The sequence below is a fragment of the Syngnathus typhle genome, linkage group LG12, assembly GCF_033458585.1.
Source record: "Syngnathus typhle isolate RoL2023-S1 ecotype Sweden linkage group LG12, RoL_Styp_1.0, whole genome shotgun sequence".
Taxonomy (NCBI): Eukaryota; Metazoa; Chordata; class Actinopteri; order Syngnathiformes; family Syngnathidae; genus Syngnathus; species Syngnathus typhle.
The window spans coordinates 5444783-5463459 of NC_083749.1; the positions used below are offsets into that span (position 1 = coordinate 5444783).

At 40.3% G+C, this 18677-nt stretch overlaps 4 protein-coding genes across 7 annotated transcripts; 2 read left to right on the forward strand and 2 right to left on the reverse strand.

Annotated features, from left to right (window-relative positions):
- Positions 1 to 1205: 1205 nt before the first annotated feature.
- On the forward strand, positions 1206 to 4584 carry anxa3b (annexin A3b). Its single transcript, XM_061292783.1, has 14 exons — positions 1206 to 1311; positions 1550 to 1596; positions 1682 to 1729; positions 1875 to 1962; positions 2049 to 2143; positions 2205 to 2318; positions 2472 to 2562; positions 2638 to 2717; positions 2797 to 2853; positions 2936 to 3029; positions 3615 to 3710; positions 3827 to 3885; positions 4139 to 4261; positions 4344 to 4584. The coding sequence occupies exons 2-14, from the start codon at positions 1585 to 1587 to the stop codon at positions 4398 to 4400; spliced, it is 1014 nt and encodes a 337-aa protein (XP_061148767.1). The 5' UTR covers positions 1206 to 1311; positions 1550 to 1584; the 3' UTR covers positions 4401 to 4584.
- rcl1 (RNA terminal phosphate cyclase-like 1) lies at positions 4585 to 10242 on the reverse strand. Of its 3 annotated transcripts, none has more exons than XM_061292744.1 (10): positions 10188 to 10242; positions 9570 to 9800; positions 9114 to 9185; positions 8620 to 8795; positions 8341 to 8415; positions 8139 to 8263; positions 7905 to 8030; positions 7283 to 7439; positions 5251 to 5354; positions 4585 to 4755 (listed from the first exon to the last, which is right to left on the reverse strand). In XM_061292744.1, the coding sequence occupies exons 1-10, from the start codon at positions 10225 to 10227 to the stop codon at positions 4602 to 4604; spliced, it is 1260 nt and encodes a 419-aa protein (XP_061148728.1). In that variant the 5' UTR covers positions 10228 to 10242; the 3' UTR covers positions 4585 to 4601. The 3 variants fall into 3 exon arrangements, with proteins under 3 accessions (XP_061148728.1, XP_061148727.1, XP_061148729.1); XM_061292743.1 differs by lacking the exon at positions 10188 to 10242 and adding an exon at positions 10083 to 10150; XM_061292745.1 differs by lacking the exon at positions 10188 to 10242 and having other exon boundaries at positions 8620 to 8839; positions 9570 to 9638.
- Positions 10243 to 10284: 42 nt separating this feature from the next.
- ak3 (adenylate kinase 3) lies at positions 10285 to 13374 on the forward strand. Of its 2 annotated transcripts, none has more exons than XM_061292802.1 (5): positions 10285 to 10432; positions 11573 to 11692; positions 11769 to 11941; positions 12033 to 12151; positions 12884 to 13374. In XM_061292802.1, the coding sequence occupies exons 1-5, from the start codon at positions 10285 to 10287 to the stop codon at positions 12993 to 12995; spliced, it is 672 nt and encodes a 223-aa protein (XP_061148786.1). In that variant the 3' UTR covers positions 12996 to 13374. The 2 variants fall into 2 exon arrangements, with proteins under 2 accessions (XP_061148786.1, XP_061148787.1); XM_061292803.1 differs by lacking the exon at positions 10285 to 10432 and adding an exon at positions 11321 to 11492.
- A 42-nt stretch (positions 13375 to 13416) lies between these two features.
- On the reverse strand, positions 13417 to 18658 carry cdc37l1 (cell division cycle 37-like 1). Its single transcript, XM_061292784.1, has 7 exons — positions 18353 to 18658; positions 17091 to 17393; positions 16869 to 16956; positions 16593 to 16708; positions 16362 to 16484; positions 15956 to 16132; positions 13417 to 14930 (listed from the first exon to the last, which is right to left on the reverse strand). The coding sequence occupies exons 1-7, from the start codon at positions 18428 to 18430 to the stop codon at positions 14814 to 14816; spliced, it is 1002 nt and encodes a 333-aa protein (XP_061148768.1). The 5' UTR covers positions 18431 to 18658; the 3' UTR covers positions 13417 to 14813.
- Between the last annotated feature and the right edge of the window lie 19 nt (positions 18659 to 18677).

Below are 18677 nucleotides of genomic sequence, written 5' to 3' on the forward strand. Positions count from 1 at the left end.
GGACTTTTCTACTCGAAGGGGTCACTTAGTTTTTACACATTCAAAGTTGTTACTAAATATCCATAACAATGCCATGTTTTTAGTTTGCACACACATTAACCTGACAAGTCCGCAACAGAACTAGCAAAAGAAAAAAATATTTACTGTCATTATTTTTTACTCGTCACATACATTGGCCAAACTTTACTCAATTGCCCCTGTATGACCGACATGGTACATCCGAATTTGTTTTGGGCCTCCAGGTTCACAGTTTTGAAACAAATTTAAAAGTATACATGACTTAATACTGGATACCTGAGAGTTGGTACTTAGATGTGACTCAAAAATCTTAATTATATGGATGCTGACAGTCGTTCACCATAAGCCTTGATTTGGAGATTTTAAAAATCATCCTTGCCCAATTTTTTCAGACCTTGTAAAATCCACCTCATCTTGGACTGATGATGTGATGATAAAGTGACCTCACTGAAGTCATCTATGTAGACAATTATCAATCGATTACTACCATTTACCTAACTAATTAATCTAATTTAACTTTGAAAAACAATAATACATTTGTGTGGGTGCTTATTTTCTGACATATTGCAGACTAAAGCAATAACAGAATCTTAATTCATGTGTGTTCTGCAAGGTCAAAGAAATGATGTGAGTAATTTGATATATAACCAGATTATTTGACAAAATAATAGTCAGATTATTTTAAATACCATAAATAATCACTAATTTCAACCCAAATTCCTATATGCATCCATTTCCAAACTGTTTATCCTATATCTTTTTTTAAATTATTCTTTCATAAACATGTGGATTATCGCATTTTAAAGCGACTAGCCTTTGTAATCACGCTAACATCAAAGAGTCGTAACTGCAGTGTTACACGTTTACCACAAGACGGCGCAATTTCCACAACACGTCCACTTTTTAATTAAAATAGTTATTGACTTCAAACTCTTTCTACCTCTTTGTAAATTACCCAGAAAATCATTAATGATTTTATACACTATTCTTGTTCCGGAACTTTAAACACATTTTGAGAAATATTTAATTCATTTTTTAAAAGATGGTTCCTTGTTTCTTTTTTTTTTTTTTTTTTGTGGATCTCTTTATTTTCTTTTACTTAGTTTCTTTCTATTTCATTTTTAAATTGTATTTTAACTGCATTACCGTTACTCGTCGAAAGAAATGTTGGCTACCGCAAAAAAAGAAAAAAGAAAAAGATGACTCAACTCTCGCTTGATGGGCGTTGCCTTTTCCCACATTCGTGAAAAAATTCCGTGAGCGTGACATTCTGGAATTTCCCCACCGATTTAGGTAGGTAAAAGTGCTCGTTGGTAGCCTTTTATCCCCGTTTAGTTTTTATTTTAAAAAGTGACAGTAAACTACGTGACTTTTTATTTTATTTAGGAGGCCAAACACGTTAGCGCTAATACTGATTTTCGTGCAGTTGTTGGAATATTCCATTGGGGTTGGCATGTTTGCGGAAGTGAATTTGGTAGTATTGTTGATAAAGTTGAGGTGAAAGCCGATATCTTGCATTCTGCTCTTTCAGCGTAGTGCAAAACTTCAGAATCCACCAGCACAAACATGTCAGTTTGGGTGAGTACTTAAAAAAAATTCTGCATGCAATGTTTACTTGACCAATTAAGAGCAGTGAATGGAATCTTTATTTTAATTACTATAGGATGATTTGGATTTGCTGTTGGACTCCCCCTCCTCACTGAGCGTGACAGTAAGTTTCCTATCAATTTCTCAACAATTAATCAATTAAACAAAACAAATGAGATATAATCTATACAAAGTGGGTGGGAGTAAAATGCCATATGTGGCCTAATGTTTATTTAATGATTGTGTTGTGTGTCTATTATTATTATTAGTCCAACGGAAGGGGAACTGTGAAGGACAACGCCAATTTTAAAGTGGAAGAGGATGTGGCTGCCATAAGGAAGGCAATAGAGGGCATTGGTAAGAATATCATAATTTTTTAATATATCCCAAATCTTCATTCTTTACTGTGTTTATTGACATATCTGATATCTCTTTTCTTGCAGGCACAACAGAAAAGACCCTAATCGAGGTGCTGACCCAAAGAAGCAACGCTCAGCGTCAACTCATCGCTAACGCCTACGAGAAAGCCACGGGAAGAGTAAGTGTGAAATATTGCGAGAAATATTGCAGGGGAGATAATATCAACTTGTCCGCCTCAGGCATTAATTGCTGATCTGGAAGGTGACACCCATGGAGACTTTGAGGATTTGTTGGTGGCCTTAGTAAAACCTCCTGCCGTCTACGACTGTCATGAGGTCATCAAAGCCATCAAGGTGAGGTGAAGCGCTCATTTCACACACCTTTTTTTTTTTTAATCGCAAACTACCTCACACACTTGAAAGTGGCCCTGGATCTTTACCCAGCCTAGCCTTATGCAAATTAGCACCACTATTGGGAAACAGCCTGAATACTATATGGCCTTCCAGGGCGCAGGGACCACCGAGTGCACGTTGACTGAAATCTTTGCATCGAGATCCAACAGACAAATCAAAGCCATGTCTGACGAGTACCTGTCAGGTAAGCATCGTGCACCTCGAAGTTTTGCATTCCACCACCTAGCAATTGCGTAACAGTACTTTATGTGTGTCGTAGAAACGGGAAAATTGATGATTCACGACCTCAAGTCAGAGGTGTCTGGAGAGTATGGCAAAGCACTGCTCATCTTGGCCGAAGTAAGTTTGAATCATTCTTTAGTTGGGAGTTAGGACTATAAAATAAGATCTAATATTAATGGTGCTGTTTTCCTCCCAGGGGAAGCGGGACGAGAGCCTCGGTGTGGATTCAGCCCAAGCCAAAGCAGATGCCAAAGTACTGCACAGTATATTATTATTGTTTTGTTTTTGAAGCTAACAAACTAAGGACTTGTTCTTATTGTCCTGAATGCCCCCAGGCTTTGTATGAGGCAGGAGAAAAGAAGTGGGGAACCGACGAGGGCAGGTTCATCGACATCTTGTGCCACAAGAGTGTTCCTCAGCTAAGACAAAGTGAGTCATTTATCTTCACTTCCTGTCTTTTTTTTTTATGCTAAAAGGCCACATTGATTTTTTTAAATGAAAATGAGTTGCGCAGATCATTTGCTGAATGTAAAAAAAAAAAAAAAAAAAGAAATTCATTCAATTTTTTTTTTTAAATTCAGCTAAACTGTATCAAATTCATCACTAGGTTGCAACAGAGACTAGAAGAGTTACAGAAAGGAATAGAAATAGGCTTTCTTGGCAAACATTTATGGATCAACACCTATTGTGAATTTCTGTATTGAAAATTCTGTACTGAAAAGTTGTAGTGCGTTTTGAGTTCAAGTTGAGTTCAAGTACCCACAAGCCGGATATCCTTTACTTTTGTGAGTCACGTTCCATCAGAGAAAAAAAAAATCTTGACACCAATGAAGTTTCAAAAGGGGGACAAGCAATGTACTTACCGCTATCTAGCGGTTAGAGCATTTAATGGTTCTGCCTGTTACCACAATGTCACTGTCACACTGACAGATACTTGACCCAAATTATAATATATAATTAATTGCTGTTACAAAATAACGTCAGGAACATAACATCCATATCGCATGTGTGTAGCTCTGGTGGAGTACAAGAATATAAGTAAGAAGACTCTGCAGGAGAGCATCGAGGGTGAAATGTCCGGAAACTTGGAGGAGCTTCTCGTGGCTGTTGGTGAGAATGAGTGACGCATTTGTTGAGTCTTGTTTGTTTGTCCTTTCAGATAATAAAATTATATGTATGTCGTGTCCTCTTATGAAGTTGTACGTTTGTTTTTGTTCCCCCTCTAGTCAAATGTGTGAAAAGCGTCCCAGCGTACCTTGCAGAGCGGCTTTTCAAGAGCATGAGGGTGAGCGGCATGGCGTCCCTTTCACGATACCCCAAAAGGCATTGTTTCGCATCTTTGTTTAGTTTCAATGCAGCAGATGATCGCATTGTCATCAGAAGCGCCGAGAAGAATGTTAAGCCTGTCGATTGGGGGTGATGGGGAAATGTGCAACGTTGGTTGAAATGTAACTGTGTGATTTAAAAAAAAGAAAAGCATCAGCTTGGAAATGTGTTCCATCCCTTTAACCTTTTATTTTTTTTAAATGTGTCTTTAGGGTTTGGGGACAACAGAGTCCACACTGACCCGGATACTGGTCAGCCGCTCCGAAATTGACTTGCTGGACATTAAAGCAGAGTATAAGAAGCTGTTTGGATATTCACTCTACTCTAAGCTGGAGGTCAATACAAACATATTTGATAAACATTGAAAAAAAAAATCCTAATAAACAACCTACCCTTCTTTTTCCTTCCCTCCCTCAGTCTGAAGTGTCAGGCAGCTACGGTGACGCCCTGAAACATCTGTGCGGCCAAGACTAACTCCCTCAAAATTCCTGCAATGACAAATGGACGAGGGACTTTTCCCCAATAGTGGAACACAAGAGGACAACTTGAATGGACCATGGCATTTTAGCTATTTCGGTACTAAGCCTCCCAAACCTAAAAGCATTTCACATTCCACTGACTAATAACTGTGACAATTAAATAAAGCAATACCAAGATATTTATGCACAAAAAGTTTTATTTCAAGGTTTTACTCAAATTGCTATAACCGACTCCGACGCACGTCATCAGAACTTTATCTCCCCCTTTGCGTTCGTCCTCTAGAGGCTTGCGAAGTTCAATTTTGAACATGATCTGGAAAAAATCTCGAATGTGTCTTAGAAACTCCATCCTGTTGAGAGAACAAAGAGACACTTTTAGTTAGCTAGGAAATGAATTCATTCATTTTCTGTAGTGCTTGCCCTCATTGGGGTCATTAGTGAACTGGGTCCTATAACGAGTAACCTTTAATTTAGTTAGTGACAGCACCTATATTTTGACTTCAATGCATGGGGGTCATTTATTAATATTAAAAATGAAAAGAATGAAGCTTGAGGTCAGCCATCTGGACGAAGAGGCGTGTATAGTGATGGCACTGCCAATCTTCAGTTATCATAGTACTGTACTTGAGAGCAACACAGCACCAGTACCATGATAACTGAAAATGGACAGTTCATAGTTGACTCAGCATCACGGCCATTTGTCACCACAGAAAAACAGTTTGGTGAACTTTGGGCTTATCCTGGTTGTCTTATGGTTGAATAATACCTAAGCAGGAAGTCTGTTTATACTGTAACTAAACCAAAATGGCACATTATAACCTTCGCTGTGTGTTCCAATGACTTACGTGTACGGCGAAAGGGGTCCGAGCAAAAGCTTTGACACGTCCTGTTGGCCAAGGGTCATCAGGAGCAACGCCAGGCTCTGATTGGATGAATCCACACAGCCGCCCTTCAAACACAAAGAGGGACCACCGTGTGTTTGTCAACTTTGAAATGTACGTCATAGAATCGGGGATGTTTGGACCTGCGATGGCGGGACAACTCCGATGCAGCAAATTCATGTTTAAAGTCAAAATTATTCTTAACTATAAGTTAAAAATTGTCATTCTTTAAGCCTAACATTATTTTCTCCAAGTTACTAAAATTTATTCAATTGACCCTAATATTCCTAATTTCCACTACTGCATAGCTGATAATTGTGTCGCGTTCAGATGCTAATGACACCAGACACAAATGTGGTCAGTCACATTTTTTCTTATCAATCATCTTGTTTTCACTGTCTTTCTTTCAGTAATACAAAGAATGTCTGTTTCAGAGTGAAAAACAAAAGTCTCCCAAGACAACACAAGTCTATTCGGGAAAAGTCCCTTAAATGCCATTTGCGTTTTCCGACAAAGACATTATTTGTACATTTCAAAAAACAATTTGTTCTTCTATAAGGTCAATGAGAAAAATGGTAAATCTAAGAGAGAAAAGTAAATCTTCAATTTTTAATACACTACAGTAAATTACTGATGAATAGCCCAAAAACAAGCAAGCATCGCAAATCAATAACATCTTTCGAGGACCACTTACATCAGCTGCCGTCCATTGTTGATGTTGAGTCCAAAAACAAAATGTCCATGAAGTGAGCTTGCATTACTACAAGCAGACTGTACTGATTAACCACAGAGCAAACATGCAGAGCACCCGTTTGTTTTTTTGTTTTTAAAAGAAAAAAAAAAAAAATCGCAACTCCAGATGGACAATCAATATCCTTGTTCCCGCTCACTTCTCAACTGTGACCAACTCCACGATTACAGTTGGGTTATTTAAAATAGCAGTTATTCAAATAAAGACTTCTGTAAGGACCTGATCTGCCAGATGCTGCTGCCTTAAAAAAAAAAAAAAAAAAAAGCCAAGCATGCTCGAGCCTCTGGAGCAGGCACATCAGCTCCGGGCCGTGCTGCTGCTGCGACTGAAGAGGAAGCATCCAACAATATTGCTCTTTCAGAGTTAATAAGCAATACCCTGACCAGCTAACTGGATTCACATGGCTCCAATCAGAAGCCAAGGCAGACTCACTCCCAGCACACACTTGCTGAAACGAATTCTTCATTTCACACTACTACTGTTTGACATTATTTGTTTCTGTTTTTACATAGCGATGCTCACCTTGGCAACTGCAACCGAGCAAAAACAAAAAAGTTGAATCCTGAATACCGCTTCTGAGGGTTTTTTTTTGCGACGGCCGCATCTGACATGGAGCGATACGGCTAATTATGTCATTTATTTATTTGATCAATTATTAATTACCAGTATTTAACAATTATGGTATCGGGTAAATTTTTTTCAACTAAAGTACCGGTACCTGGCGCAACACTAAATTTGTCTTTTTGACACCTCCCACATGCTAGTTGTGTATATAAACAAATTCATAGCTGCATTCCAGAATGAAATTGGTGGTCATTACTGGGGAATGTCAGCAAACAAGGGAAGTGAGTGTAACCGTTGCAACACATCTGAGTCATGCCCTGACCGCAGCCAAAGAAGACCATATTGTCCGACGACGGGCTGAAAACAACATTCCCAAGTGCCGTTGTTGACATCTACTTGCAGTTGTAAAATACAGTGACAGTGCTTTATTGGCATCCTAATTGTTGCATGACCACGTCACCATTCTGTGCAGAAATAATTCCAACCCAAAAGCTAACAGATCTTATGACTGTACTACCATCCGGTGTGGTTGAGCCACCAAAAAGAAAGAGCTTGTCAGTTTGCATAGAACTTTACATTTGATTAACAAACCAAATCATGTTTTGCGGCATATGGGCTAAGAATCCAAATTGGTTTTACTTCTCGATTAAATGAGAAACTGAAAACAATTTAAACACTTACCCGATATACTTCTTCCAGCAGCAGCTTGGCGCAGTTACGGCCGAGGTCCTCGGGCAAAACGGGTTCTCCTTGACCCTGTGGCGTGGAACACATCTCAGCACTGAGAAAACAGCCTTCGAGAGTCTCTGCCACTAGAGTCAGCCCAAAACCTGGTGACCTGCAACAAACCGATACGGCAGTTTGAGGACAACAATAACAACCATAATGTACCTCTTCTGCAAAACCTGCCGAAATAGGAAATATGATGCTTGTAATATATCTTGTTTTGTTTTTGTCATGTCATAACTGGTAAGTTAAATTTACAAATTAAGTATAGTTAAGTACCGAGCAGTGTAAAAAATGCACAATTACACGTGTACAATTTTTACATATTTACCAGGCGATTTTCAAATGTGACTGGTCCACCAAGTGTGAAAGCCAATCAATAAATTGTGTTGTACAACCACCTAGTGATGAGGTAGGTGAATTACAGTTTTGTCATGAACCCAGTATTGCAAACCTGAGCTTGTGTTTTTTTTTTTTCTGGTGCTCCTGCACAAACTGCTGCGTTGAGCATCGTCTGTAAAAGTATGTTGGGACTGTTCCAACTCAGAGCAAAGCAGCTACGTGGATGGAAACTCACTTGCCAGAGCTGACTCCCTTCATATGGTCCGTATAGATGTAGATATCTGGAATGAACTGGTTTAGGACGCCCCGCGCCGACTCCACAATCCTGTTGCCCATTTGAGGGGAAACTCTCACTGAATATCTGCGTTTGAATTGTCAAGGCTCAGACAGAAATGATGACGTTGGAAAAAGTTTACATAGCGCTCATAATGCACAAATAAGCCATAGAGTAAGATCATTTGAAGGATACGCTACTCCTCGGATTCTCTTAATCTTTCCGGAGTCAGTAAGCTGCAGAGGCCTGACGGTCTTTCGGACGGGACACGTGAAGACAACCTCACCGCCTCCACCGGGTGCCATTCCCCTTTTGACCACCTGAGGGCACAAGAACAAAGATTCAGCCTTGGTTTTTAGTGTCTGAACTTGAACGTTAATAAAGTTTTACTCATCACCTTTAGGTCAAACCCTTCGCCCTCAATGCCAAACTTCTTCATCAGAGGAAGAGCACTACACTTCAGCCGATCAACCTAAAGAAGATGCATTTGTTAAAACAGCGGCGGCAACAGGCATGGTTGCCATGACAACATCCATCTCCCACAAAACTTCCATCACCGCAATACTGATACTTTTTGAGTATGAGTAAATAAATCCCTCCATGAGGAACTACAGTAGGCATACACATTTATCAGAACTGATGACACAGGCTGAGGGTGTGACAATAGTTATCTCACTGTTGGGTCCGTGGGGTTATTGGTGACGCCAAGCAAGGTGGCCTTCAATGGGGTCTTCATGAAGGGAGCCAGCATGAGCAGAGCCTCCAGGTAGTACCCAATGGACCGTTGCAAATTACAGTCGTGTTCTATAGATCCCCCGTAAAGTAAGCCAGGCTGGTAGAATAACACGGTGCCTTGAAGAGGACATGGGTAGCATCAATGAGTGAGGAATATGGAACTTGAAAGAAAAATAAACAACAAAAACAAGGGTTTGAAAATGTTGCTAAAAATAGATTAAAGATGGCTCCATGTTGAGACTCACTTTGGTTTGTATATTGTCTGTTTTTGTTTGCAGCCACTTAGTTAACGTAAGCAGAGAAAATCATGCTAATATGGAAGATTTTTTTTTTATTAGAATGCCCTTACAAATACATTTGAATTATTCAATAAATACGAATGCATAAGTTGTAAATAGCACATTCATGTATACAATAAAAAAAACTAATATTCACCTGTTTGATTTATTTCTATTATGGAGCCATTGGTCACTTTGTCCAGAAGTCTGATGAAGCTGGCTTCAAAATCTGGAGAACATTCAAAAAGCAAGCATTCAAAAACATAGAAATATAGAAGTTCTTTTAAATGTTGTTAGACAGAGTACGGATAGTTTTTAAAGGCGTGACTGACGTTTTCGCATACCAATCAAGACATGATCATGGAACAATTCTAACGCAACAAAACGGCGTTTGAAATTGAGTTTATCTTTATTAAATTTCTTGCGATTATACAATTAAAAAAGTATTCAATAATAACAAATGTTGATTACAATTAAACTGGAAATCTCAGAGCCTTAGGATCTCCCCCTCGATCACCGTCACCAAACTCACTCCCAACTGCGTAGCAGCTAGCACGTTAGCATGGATGCTAACTGCGACGCCACATGAATTTTGCCTGCCCAACTCACTCACCACGGAGCCCCGGGTTGTCGTCTTTGGACCTTATATTCCGGATTTTAACCCTTTTCCCACTCAGTGTGGCCAAAACGAGGCGCTGCCTGAAGAAGTTACAGCCGTCGTAGGAGAGCCCGTGGCTTGCCATGATGACGGTGGTGTTGTTGTTGTGGCTGGCTCGCTTCTCTTGCTTGGCTCGAGTCAGTGGAAATCCACGTGTGTTTCCAGGAAGACGCAGAAGGCGAGGGGCTACGGAAAAGCAGGAGAGACAAAAATAAAGCTTGATTTTTTGCGATACCACTTCCACCCTGTAGAGAGCGTTGTATAACAAAAGAAATTCCAAAAGCTGCTTGCCGACGATCTAAGATTTTTATCCTTTAATATTATAAGAAATAATTGAAATTAATTTATTTTTATTATAGCCGGACACTAGCTGCATCATTCCAGTGTATTTCGAATGACCTAATTATTTGAAATGACGCGTCCTATGCAAATATAATGCAAAAACGTCTCCACCTAGGAACAAATTACCTAATCGCCTAATTAACAATTTCCATAACGAAACGATCGTTCTCATTTTTATTGTGAAGCACGTACAACCTCCGAGCCACTCCCACTCGAGGTGACGTCACGCACTTGCGTTGCCATCAGGGCCACTCTTCGCTTCACCGAGCATCCAGAAGGAGTTTAATCCGACTTCTGCAACTGAAAACCCGAAGGCGGCATTCTCGATATGGTTCTCCAAAAGATTTTCCGTGCAGTAATCATGGGACCCCCGGGATCCGGAAAGGGGACGGTATCAGGGCGGATAAGCAAAAGTTTTGGTCTCCAACACATCTCCAGTGGAGATATTCTAAGAGCCAACATCAACGCTAAAACTGGTAAGCTTCTTAATGCACGAATAGAACGTTCATTTGTGCACCCCCCCCAAAAAGGGATGTATTTGGTGGACTGCGTTGATAAGACCACCACACCTTGCTTATCTGGAACATACACAGGGAGTTGTAATCAAACTGGTTTGCAGCCTCTTTTGCTCCTGGGAGTAGTTTGCACTGAAAACACTTGGCCTACCTTATATGCCTTGAACGAACTTTGGAAGAAGGCCTTCTCGGGTATCACCTTGACGGAATGATTAAAAGAGCTGTAAAGATAAGCAAAACAGTGCACGTATTGATTTTTGCATTGAGCGGAAATAGATGTGTGTGATGGTGTCACGTCGAGTCTGGTGCTCTGTGAACAATTGTAAACCATTAATAACCCTTTTCACGTGGAGCACTCAGCAGTCAAAACACGTTATAATCCTTGTCCTTGATCCAGTTTGCCTTGGATTTGAAAAAAAACATTTTTTGTCCTGAAGTTTTCCAATAAAAAAGAAAAACAAGTAGCTTTGAGTATTGCATAGTATTGTACATTCTAGGTTGAAAATTAAATGAATCACATTTAGTAAAAAAAAAAAAATCTATGAAGGTGGAGGAGTATGACAGATGTTTGACAGCTGTCAACAATTTTGAACGAGTTATAAATTAATGACTGCCCATGTTTGTGTTAGCACAGCTGCCTCACAATTCTGAGGTTATCAGCTCAAATCTCGGCTTTCGTCTGCGTAATTAAATTAATTGAGCATTCATTTCCCATAGATGTGAGCATGAATGGTTGTTTGTCTATATGTGTACTATTGATTGACAACCAGTCCAGCGTGTACCCTCCCTCTCCCCCAAGGTCATTTGGGATAGACCTCCAGCTCACCCATGACGTTAAAGCGGACAAGCACTATTGGAAATGGATGGATGGATGATATTCAAAAGGGGGTGTTCTTTGGGCTAGTTTTTAGCACTTCACAATTCTGATGTGTTGGGGTTTCAATAATATTTGGATGTTGTCTCTTATGTGAAATGAGGAAACCACAGTTGAAGTTTGAACCCTGAACTTTACAACTATGAGGCAGGTGCACAATTTGCATAATTCGCATTTCATGGAATGGGAAAGACAGCTATTTCTAATCTTCTTTTCTTTTTTGTCAGAGTTGGGACTGCTACTCAAGTCGAGTATTGATCGAGGTCAGCTAGTGCCAGATGACGTTATGTCTCGCCTCATCCTCACAGACCTTCGTGCTATAGAACAAAGCAGCTGGCTGCTAGACGGTAAGAAACCTTTACACTGGCATGCATCAATAATAATAAAACAATTCTGACACTTTATTTTTTATTTCAACTCCAGGTTTCCCTCGAACCGTCACCCAAGCAGACTCTCTGGATAAAGTCTACAGTGTAGACACAGTCATCAACCTCAATGTACCTTTTGACACCATTAAAGAGAGACTGTCCTCTCGCTGGACTCACCTACCCAGCGGCAGAGTTTACAACATTGACTTCAACCCGCCAAAAGTGCCGGTAAAGTTCATTATTACTTTTACAAATGTTTTCGACCCGGGAAACTGTTAGCAGTGATTAAATTAATGAATAATAAATAAATGTTATCCAGGGTCGTGATGATGTCACAGGGGAGCTTCTGGTCCAGAGGAACGATGACACACCAGATACAGTCACGAGGCGATTGAAAGCCTACGAAAACCAGACGGAACCCGTCTTGGAATACTACAGGTAGTCAGGAACATTACATTTCTTTATCCAAACGATGGATTATAATAAGGTTCAACTCTAGTTTTGTGGAAAGATTTATATTTCATCAACCTCCTTAGTAGAAGTCGTGATGCTTTTTATATTTTTATTTCTGAGGCGTGTCAGTCCAGCTATTACATCACTAGTGTCAGTTTGCATCTCAGTAGAGAAAAAAACGAGTTAAACTTGGCAAATGGTTGCCATATTACTACTTGCAGCCTCTCACCATAACTCCCCCCAGGCAGCACAATGTGTAACATTTTTCTTCCTTCGTGCACATTCCTCACGTGTTTCTTTCACCAAAGGATTGCTTCAGAGCCACATTTGTCAAGACTGTTGGAAGCATATTTGATCTTGGCACCAAAATGGTTTATAGTACAAAAACACAAATTGTGGGCTGACTTTTAGAATACATGGATCATTGCTTTTGGTGGGCTATTAAGAGTAAATCATTGGTCCCAGTCAAACCACGTGGTACACATTAACATTGAACCCTGACTTATTGTGTCCCAATACTTTTGTTGAAAGTAATTCAGCACAATCCTTCAATGTCTGATTTGTTCTGATTTCTAAATAAACTTTCCTAAAGGAAATTAATTCAAGTTAATGTGTGAGGATGCTTTAAATTTATTTTTAAAATCAATTACAAGCAACACATGAAAACACAATAAAAAAAAAATCTGTTCAACATTTTTCTTCTACTTTGTGTTACAGGAGTAAAGGTGTGCTTGAGACTTTCACCGGTACAGAAACTAACAAGATCTGGCCTCACATTGAGACCTTCCTTCACAAAAAACTCCCTGTGCTCAATAAGAAAGTTGCATAGCAGAAGACTATGAATTTACCAGCAAAATTGTATTTATTAATACAGAAGTCATTCAGGACCGTGTCAATCACGGAACCTTTTTAGAGTGGTTGAATTTTGCTCTCGTCATTCCACATTGTGCCTTACACCAATTGAGACACACTAGAAATGTTTTCTAAAATTAATCTTATTCAGTTAACACTCCTATGGTTCCATAGAGCCCAAATAAAGATTCAGTTTCTCATGTAGTATTCTGACTTAAAAGGGAATGTTTTATTTTTTTCCTCAGATAATTGTTTTAACAAGCACACTATTGTCTTATGCTGTGACCAGTGCGTTGTGTTGTTAAAAGTTGCCTTGCAATGGAAATGTGAATAAATTAAAATATGAAATCTTGAAATCTTTTAAATGAGTGAATGTAAAAGGATAAAAATCCACAATGCATCTTTCATATATTTTAATGCACCATCTGGTCTATTTAATACCACTCTGCCGCAGAAAAACACTTGGTGTATATATATTTATATATATTCTTGAAATTATTACATTGAGCAGAAATGTAGCTGGAAGCCTGAGAAAACTGGCACAGTGACCACAATTAGTCATTCAAACGTGAAAACGGCAAACAAAACAAAAACTCTTCAGACTGTTCAAATTAAAAACGTACCACAAGCCTGCTTGTATAAAGTATTTGACTTTACTAGGGCTTCAAAATAAGTCAATTGTAATTTAAAGGAAAAAAAAAAAAGTCAACTATAAAGTGCAGTACACAGTCAAGCTTCTTTCAGCAATTGAGCACAACACTTTAAAAAAAAAAAAACTGAGCCCTTTACATCTCTGCACCTTTTCCCGTAATGATGTCAACCGGAGATGTTGAAATTAAAATCTTAGGAGAATATTAAAGCAAAATCATGGCGACAAACTTGGCGATTCTACACTGAATCCTGTAGCAGTACCCCAACCAGTGTTTTGTGGGAGATGAGCCACTCTCACTTAATTATTCTAAAATTGATTATTTACCATGAATAATGTATATTAGTTCACCTATTTATGACAGTGACGTTTATCAACCGGCAGGACAATTAAATGCTCTTTCATTAGTCTGCAGAAGTTCTAATTAAGCATCTGTTCCCATTCATGTAACAGAAAAACAGCAACAGAAATACATTTCACACTGACTAAGTCAATTTGTGGGTAAACTGAGCAAAGATCATCAGTGTATATACAGTACTAGTTGTAACATTTCTGTCTGGTTGCTGTGAGATTTTCTGTATTGTTAAATATGAGCATTGGCCTAAAAACCTTCGAGAAGCACTTGTCTAGCCTACAACGCGGGATTTCAACACGGACGCCGCTTCTGTTGCGTTAGCATCAGGCCATCTACAAATTCTGCTGCACGCCAAAATGAGGGCTAATCAAAATGCACTTGAGCAAATGTCCACTTCTTAAAATGTGAGTGAGATGCATCAAGAGCCACGCTCACACACTGTAGTGTATGAAGTGCCCAAACCTTGGTTGTCATGGTAACCACATCACCTTTGGCCCAGCAGTTTGTGTATGATATGATGCTGATTGAATGATGGGTTTGTTTGACCTTAGCAATTTAGCGTGTTGTCTCCAGTGGGCTTTTCACTTTTCAAGAGGACTAAAAAGATTCTAAAAAGCGGACACCGGGTCACCACTGTAACACAACACTCACCTCGTTTCTCTGACGACAAATGGTGGCATTCGAGACCTGACTAATCGTGCTGGTCTTTTTTTTTTCCTGTTGTGCTTGGGTGTCGTTAAGGGCTCCTAAATGGGGATAAGGTGAAGATGGAAGAAAGGCAGCCATGTTTCCTAAGAAGTCTCCATCATGCGCGTATCGTCACTTTCCGTGGAATCGTCCTTTGTCCACCTCTCTGTGTTTATCATCAGTCCAGTTTCTAAACAGCACTTGGTGTTGTGCTCCGCCACCTGGTGGAAGGTAAAACATGAAACATATTTAAAGAGAAACCTCATAATATTCCAAATATTTCATACAGATGAATATGAAATAGAAGGGGGGGGGGGGAACTGTGGTTAGATGAGGCAGCGGTTGCCTCGTTAGAGGATTATTATCAATGTTTACGTAACTGCACTTTAAAGTTCACGTGCTGACCAGAGGGACTTAAACAGGCAGTCGGTCCTTCTGATGCGGAGCGAGATATGAAAGCAGAGAATGACACTAGGACAAGGAGACAAGGCCAGGAGATTCCAGCTTTGGTTCCAACAGGCTGGGTTGCATTCCTCGCCAGTATGTTTTCTTCCGAGCCTCTCCGGCAGCAAGGGGCCAACAAAAGGGGAGGAGGAAGCTTTTGCAACAGGCTTTTGCAACAAAGCATCCGGGTTTGGAGTTTAGCCAAAAAGGTCATATATGTAACGGCCCAAAAAAAAAAATCATTACAAAAGTCATTACTTCTACAATTTAGTCATATCAAAAATGTAACTACTGCCACAGACAAAAGTGTATCTTTGCTCGATACAGTATTTGTCATTCTTTCAATTACCAAATTTGGATACCTCCAAAATATAGTAGAATGTTAATGCTATGACAAACTTGACAGGACAAAATTTAAATTTTACAGAAACCATTGCCCAACTGAATGACAACTACTTTTAAAAATAAAAATGATACGATGGCGCCACCCTACGTGTGATCTGAGTATAGCAGTTCTCAATCTTACACATTTGAAATTTGGCTTTGCTGACCGACAAGTACCAAATAAAAGATCTTAAAATTATTCTATTTTTTAATTACTGATAATCATCCTATGTATGAACAGTTGCATCCTTTTATCGTGTCTGGCGTGCCCATCCATCATCGAGTCAAATTAACCAATAATAGTCACTTGGAGATCGTAAAGGTTGCTAAATATAGCGACAACGACGACAACCAAATTGGCTACACAAGGCATCTCGCCCGAGCTCTGCCATCACAGTACATTAATGAAAATACTCACTTGTGCTAAAAAGTTCGGAGATTCTTTGGGGTCAAGTCTGCAGTTTGTGCCGTTGCTTGGCTGCTGGGTTATGTTGTTGGACATGGTGCTTTTATACCTGACCACATGTTCTCTCACTAGGGATTTGAAGGCCTCAAGCTCGGTGTGGAAGACTTCCAAATAGACGTCCCGTCCTTCCTGCACGGCCGCAACAGATGGAAATGCTAAGTTTGAACAGCAACACGTAGCGTAATTGAGGCCCTACTAGAAAACAAAAAAAAGGGGGCTACAAAATAACTGTGAGTTTCAACAAACAAGACATGGAGACAATTTAAAATGTATTTGTTTACTGCCTCCTCTATAAACTTACTGATAGTTCCAAATCTCATCCAGTGGCAAATAACACCATGACATGTGGGTGCCTTACTTTGGCTTTTTGGAAGAAATGCCTGAAGCAGCCTCTGGGGTCCTGCTGTGAGTTTGAGGCCATCTCCAGGATGAACTTCATGGCGACTGCTTGGTGAGCCACCTGCTCCATTAGTGCTTCTTTCTGCAGAAAATAAATTATGGTGGATCTTCTGCTCACACGCAGTGTTCTTGACATGTCTATCAAAATTAGGAGGTAAAACATGTATGCAGTGCATCATTTAATCATTACCCCCTCCTGCTGGAGCGCAATGCACCACAAATATAAATGATTGGTCGTCTCCTCGCAGATGAGCTGAGGCTTCTCTGCCAGGAATCGCTGACTGTCGTCCCATCGTCGTAACATACCTGAAAAAAGAAGCGCTCGATAAATGTGAGGAAACTGCAATTGACACTTAAAAACACTAACCATTCAATAAACTGACATGGCAAATATAATGCAACATCAGCATAAAAATGAGGACAAAAAGGTTTCTCATTTTCATTCCTGATTACGAATGTCACTTACCAAAGTGCCTGAGGTCTTGCTCAGACATGTGGACTGGCGCCTTGCACTGTTCTTCTTCCGATAGTTTATTTTGGTCATTGATGATACTCTGGTGGAGAAACGGGAAGTTGATGTTGTTAACAGGCAGCCAAATAAAAAATAAAAAAACGACACAAATGCAACTTCTGGCACTGTGTACACCCTAGAATTAGCTAATTGGGCATTTTCTTTCTCCACACTCACTTTATCAAAAACATCCCAACTTCCGTCAGCACCGAGCACAGGTCCTCGACTGTGCTCCGGACCTCCCAGCATGAGCTCCTTGTGGAGCCACTCCTCCACAGTATGTGTGAGCTCCGTGGGGCTCGCCCGAGTCCGAGCATGTTCCTGCTCCAGGGATTCAGAGCTGTGGAACCTTAAAGCGCAAAGGCGGTCCTGGGCCTCAGCCAGCATCCAGCTGGACACCATGGAGGTTGCCGAGCAACCCTGCTGCTGGTCCTGGCACAGGGATGCCTCGGCACAACTCGAGAGCTGTGTTGATGAGGTCTGATGGAAGCAAACAGAACATAATTATTGACTTGGTGAGTAAACAGTTAACTGATGATATAGCCAGTAGCTAGCTACCTGCAATGAATGAAAAGAAGCAGAGAAAAGAATACAAACAATACCTTCTGCCCCATTTCAATGAAACTATTTACCTATTCATAAATACCTCCACTATAATTTTACATCTATACTGAGAAGAGATTGAACTTTTTTAGTGGTTAAATCGCTAACAAAACTATGGGGGCGGGGAATCTACACAATCTATGTACAAAGTACACATACATTCAATACCATCTAGCAAGTACGCAGCCAAGTCCACTGTTTACAAAGAGACTAGTGTTCTTGAGAAGACGGTATTCTGCATTCTTTGTATTGAGAAAGGCCCAGTGTCTGTCTCCTTAGCTTCTCTCTGTTGACCGTCCTGTCTTAAATGTAAACATTGTGCAGGTCACAAAAATGGATGTGGAGGACCAGGCTCGCCCGCGGCCTTTCTTTCATCCCGAAAATATTATTGGGTTTTAATGACCACACCCATTCGTACTTCATTTGGAACGGGAGGACTAAAAATACTTGATCTTATTTAACAGTCTGACGTTAGTGTCGGGAAATCTGGGGGGCCCTGAGAGAATTGGAGGGTACGGCGAGTGAAAGGGGGGGGGGGGGGGGGGCTATCTCAGAGATAAACAACCTAAGGGAATCGTTCTAAGTTATTAAATATATATGAGATACATACGTAGATATAGATATTGTCATATAATAATTGTCCGTTTAGGTCACTATAGCGAGAGTTAGCAAAACGCCAATGCAAAAGGCGCGCATGTGGCTAGCTGACATACAACCAATCCACTTTTAACTTTGTTGTTAGAGACTGTCAGATATTCGGCTACGCGAACTATTATAGCTCGCTTGTGTTAAGCGTGGTTGGGATGGTTGTTGGGCCGCTTACTGGAGCTGCCTACCTGCTGGCGGGGACAGCGTGTGTCCCTTTCAGGGGACTCGCTGTCGGACACCCCGTCGTTGTTGCTTCGCCACTCCATCGCTGCTCAACTAGCAACTAGCTAGTGTGCCGTTGTGATATTTATTATCTTTCAACGAGGGAGGAGTTTAATGTAATCTGCAATGTGACGCACTACATCCCCACGACGTGTTTCTCAGTGAAAATAGGATAAAGCAGCTGCTGCAGTACACAACAACGTCAGGGACAACAATCTAAACACAATGACACTGCTACAACTAGGTACTGCGTCTGTCTCTTGACGACGACGTAAGAACCACGTGGTACAA

Bases quoted from the DNA above. Each gene is read 5' to 3' on its own strand.
- cdc37l1 (XM_061292784.1), bottom strand. From the start codon at position 18,430: ATGGAGTGGCGAAGCAACAACGACGGGGTGTCCGACAGCGAGTCCCCT. The intron at 16,709-16,868 runs GTAAGTGACATT...TTCTTTTTTCAG, and splicing joins GCAAGACCTCAGGCACTTTG to GTATGTTACGACGATGGGAC. The intron at 16,485-16,592 runs GTAATGATTAAA...TATTTTCTGCAG, and splicing joins TTGCGCTCCAGCAGGAGGGG to AAAGAAGCACTAATGGAGCA.
- anxa3b (XM_061292783.1), top strand. The intron at 1,963-2,048 runs GTAAGAATATCA...CTTTTCTTGCAG, and splicing joins GAAGGCAATAGAGGGCATTG to GCACAACAGAAAAGACCCTA. The intron at 2,319-2,471 runs GTGAGGTGAAGC...ATGGCCTTCCAG, and splicing joins AGGTCATCAAAGCCATCAAG to GGCGCAGGGACCACCGAGTG.
- ak3 (XM_061292802.1), top strand. From the start codon at position 10,285: ATGGTTCTCCAAAAGATTTTCCGTGCAGTAATCATGGGACCCCCGGGA. The intron at 10,433-11,572 runs GTAAGCTTCTTA...CTTTTTTGTCAG, and splicing joins CAACATCAACGCTAAAACTG to AGTTGGGACTGCTACTCAAG. The intron at 12,152-12,883 runs GTAGTCAGGAAC...TTTGTGTTACAG, and splicing joins CCCGTCTTGGAATACTACAG to GAGTAAAGGTGTGCTTGAGA.
- rcl1 (XM_061292743.1), bottom strand. From the start codon at position 10,128: ATGAGAACGATCGTTTCGTTATGGAAATTGTTAATTAGGCGATTAG. The intron at 8,796-9,113 runs GTGAATATTAGT...GTCCTCTTCAAG, and splicing joins AATAGAAATAAATCAAACAG to GCACCGTGTTATTCTACCAG. The intron at 8,264-8,340 runs GTGATGAGTAAA...TTGTGCCCTCAG, and splicing joins GCGAAGGGTTTGACCTAAAG to GTGGTCAAAAGGGGAATGGC.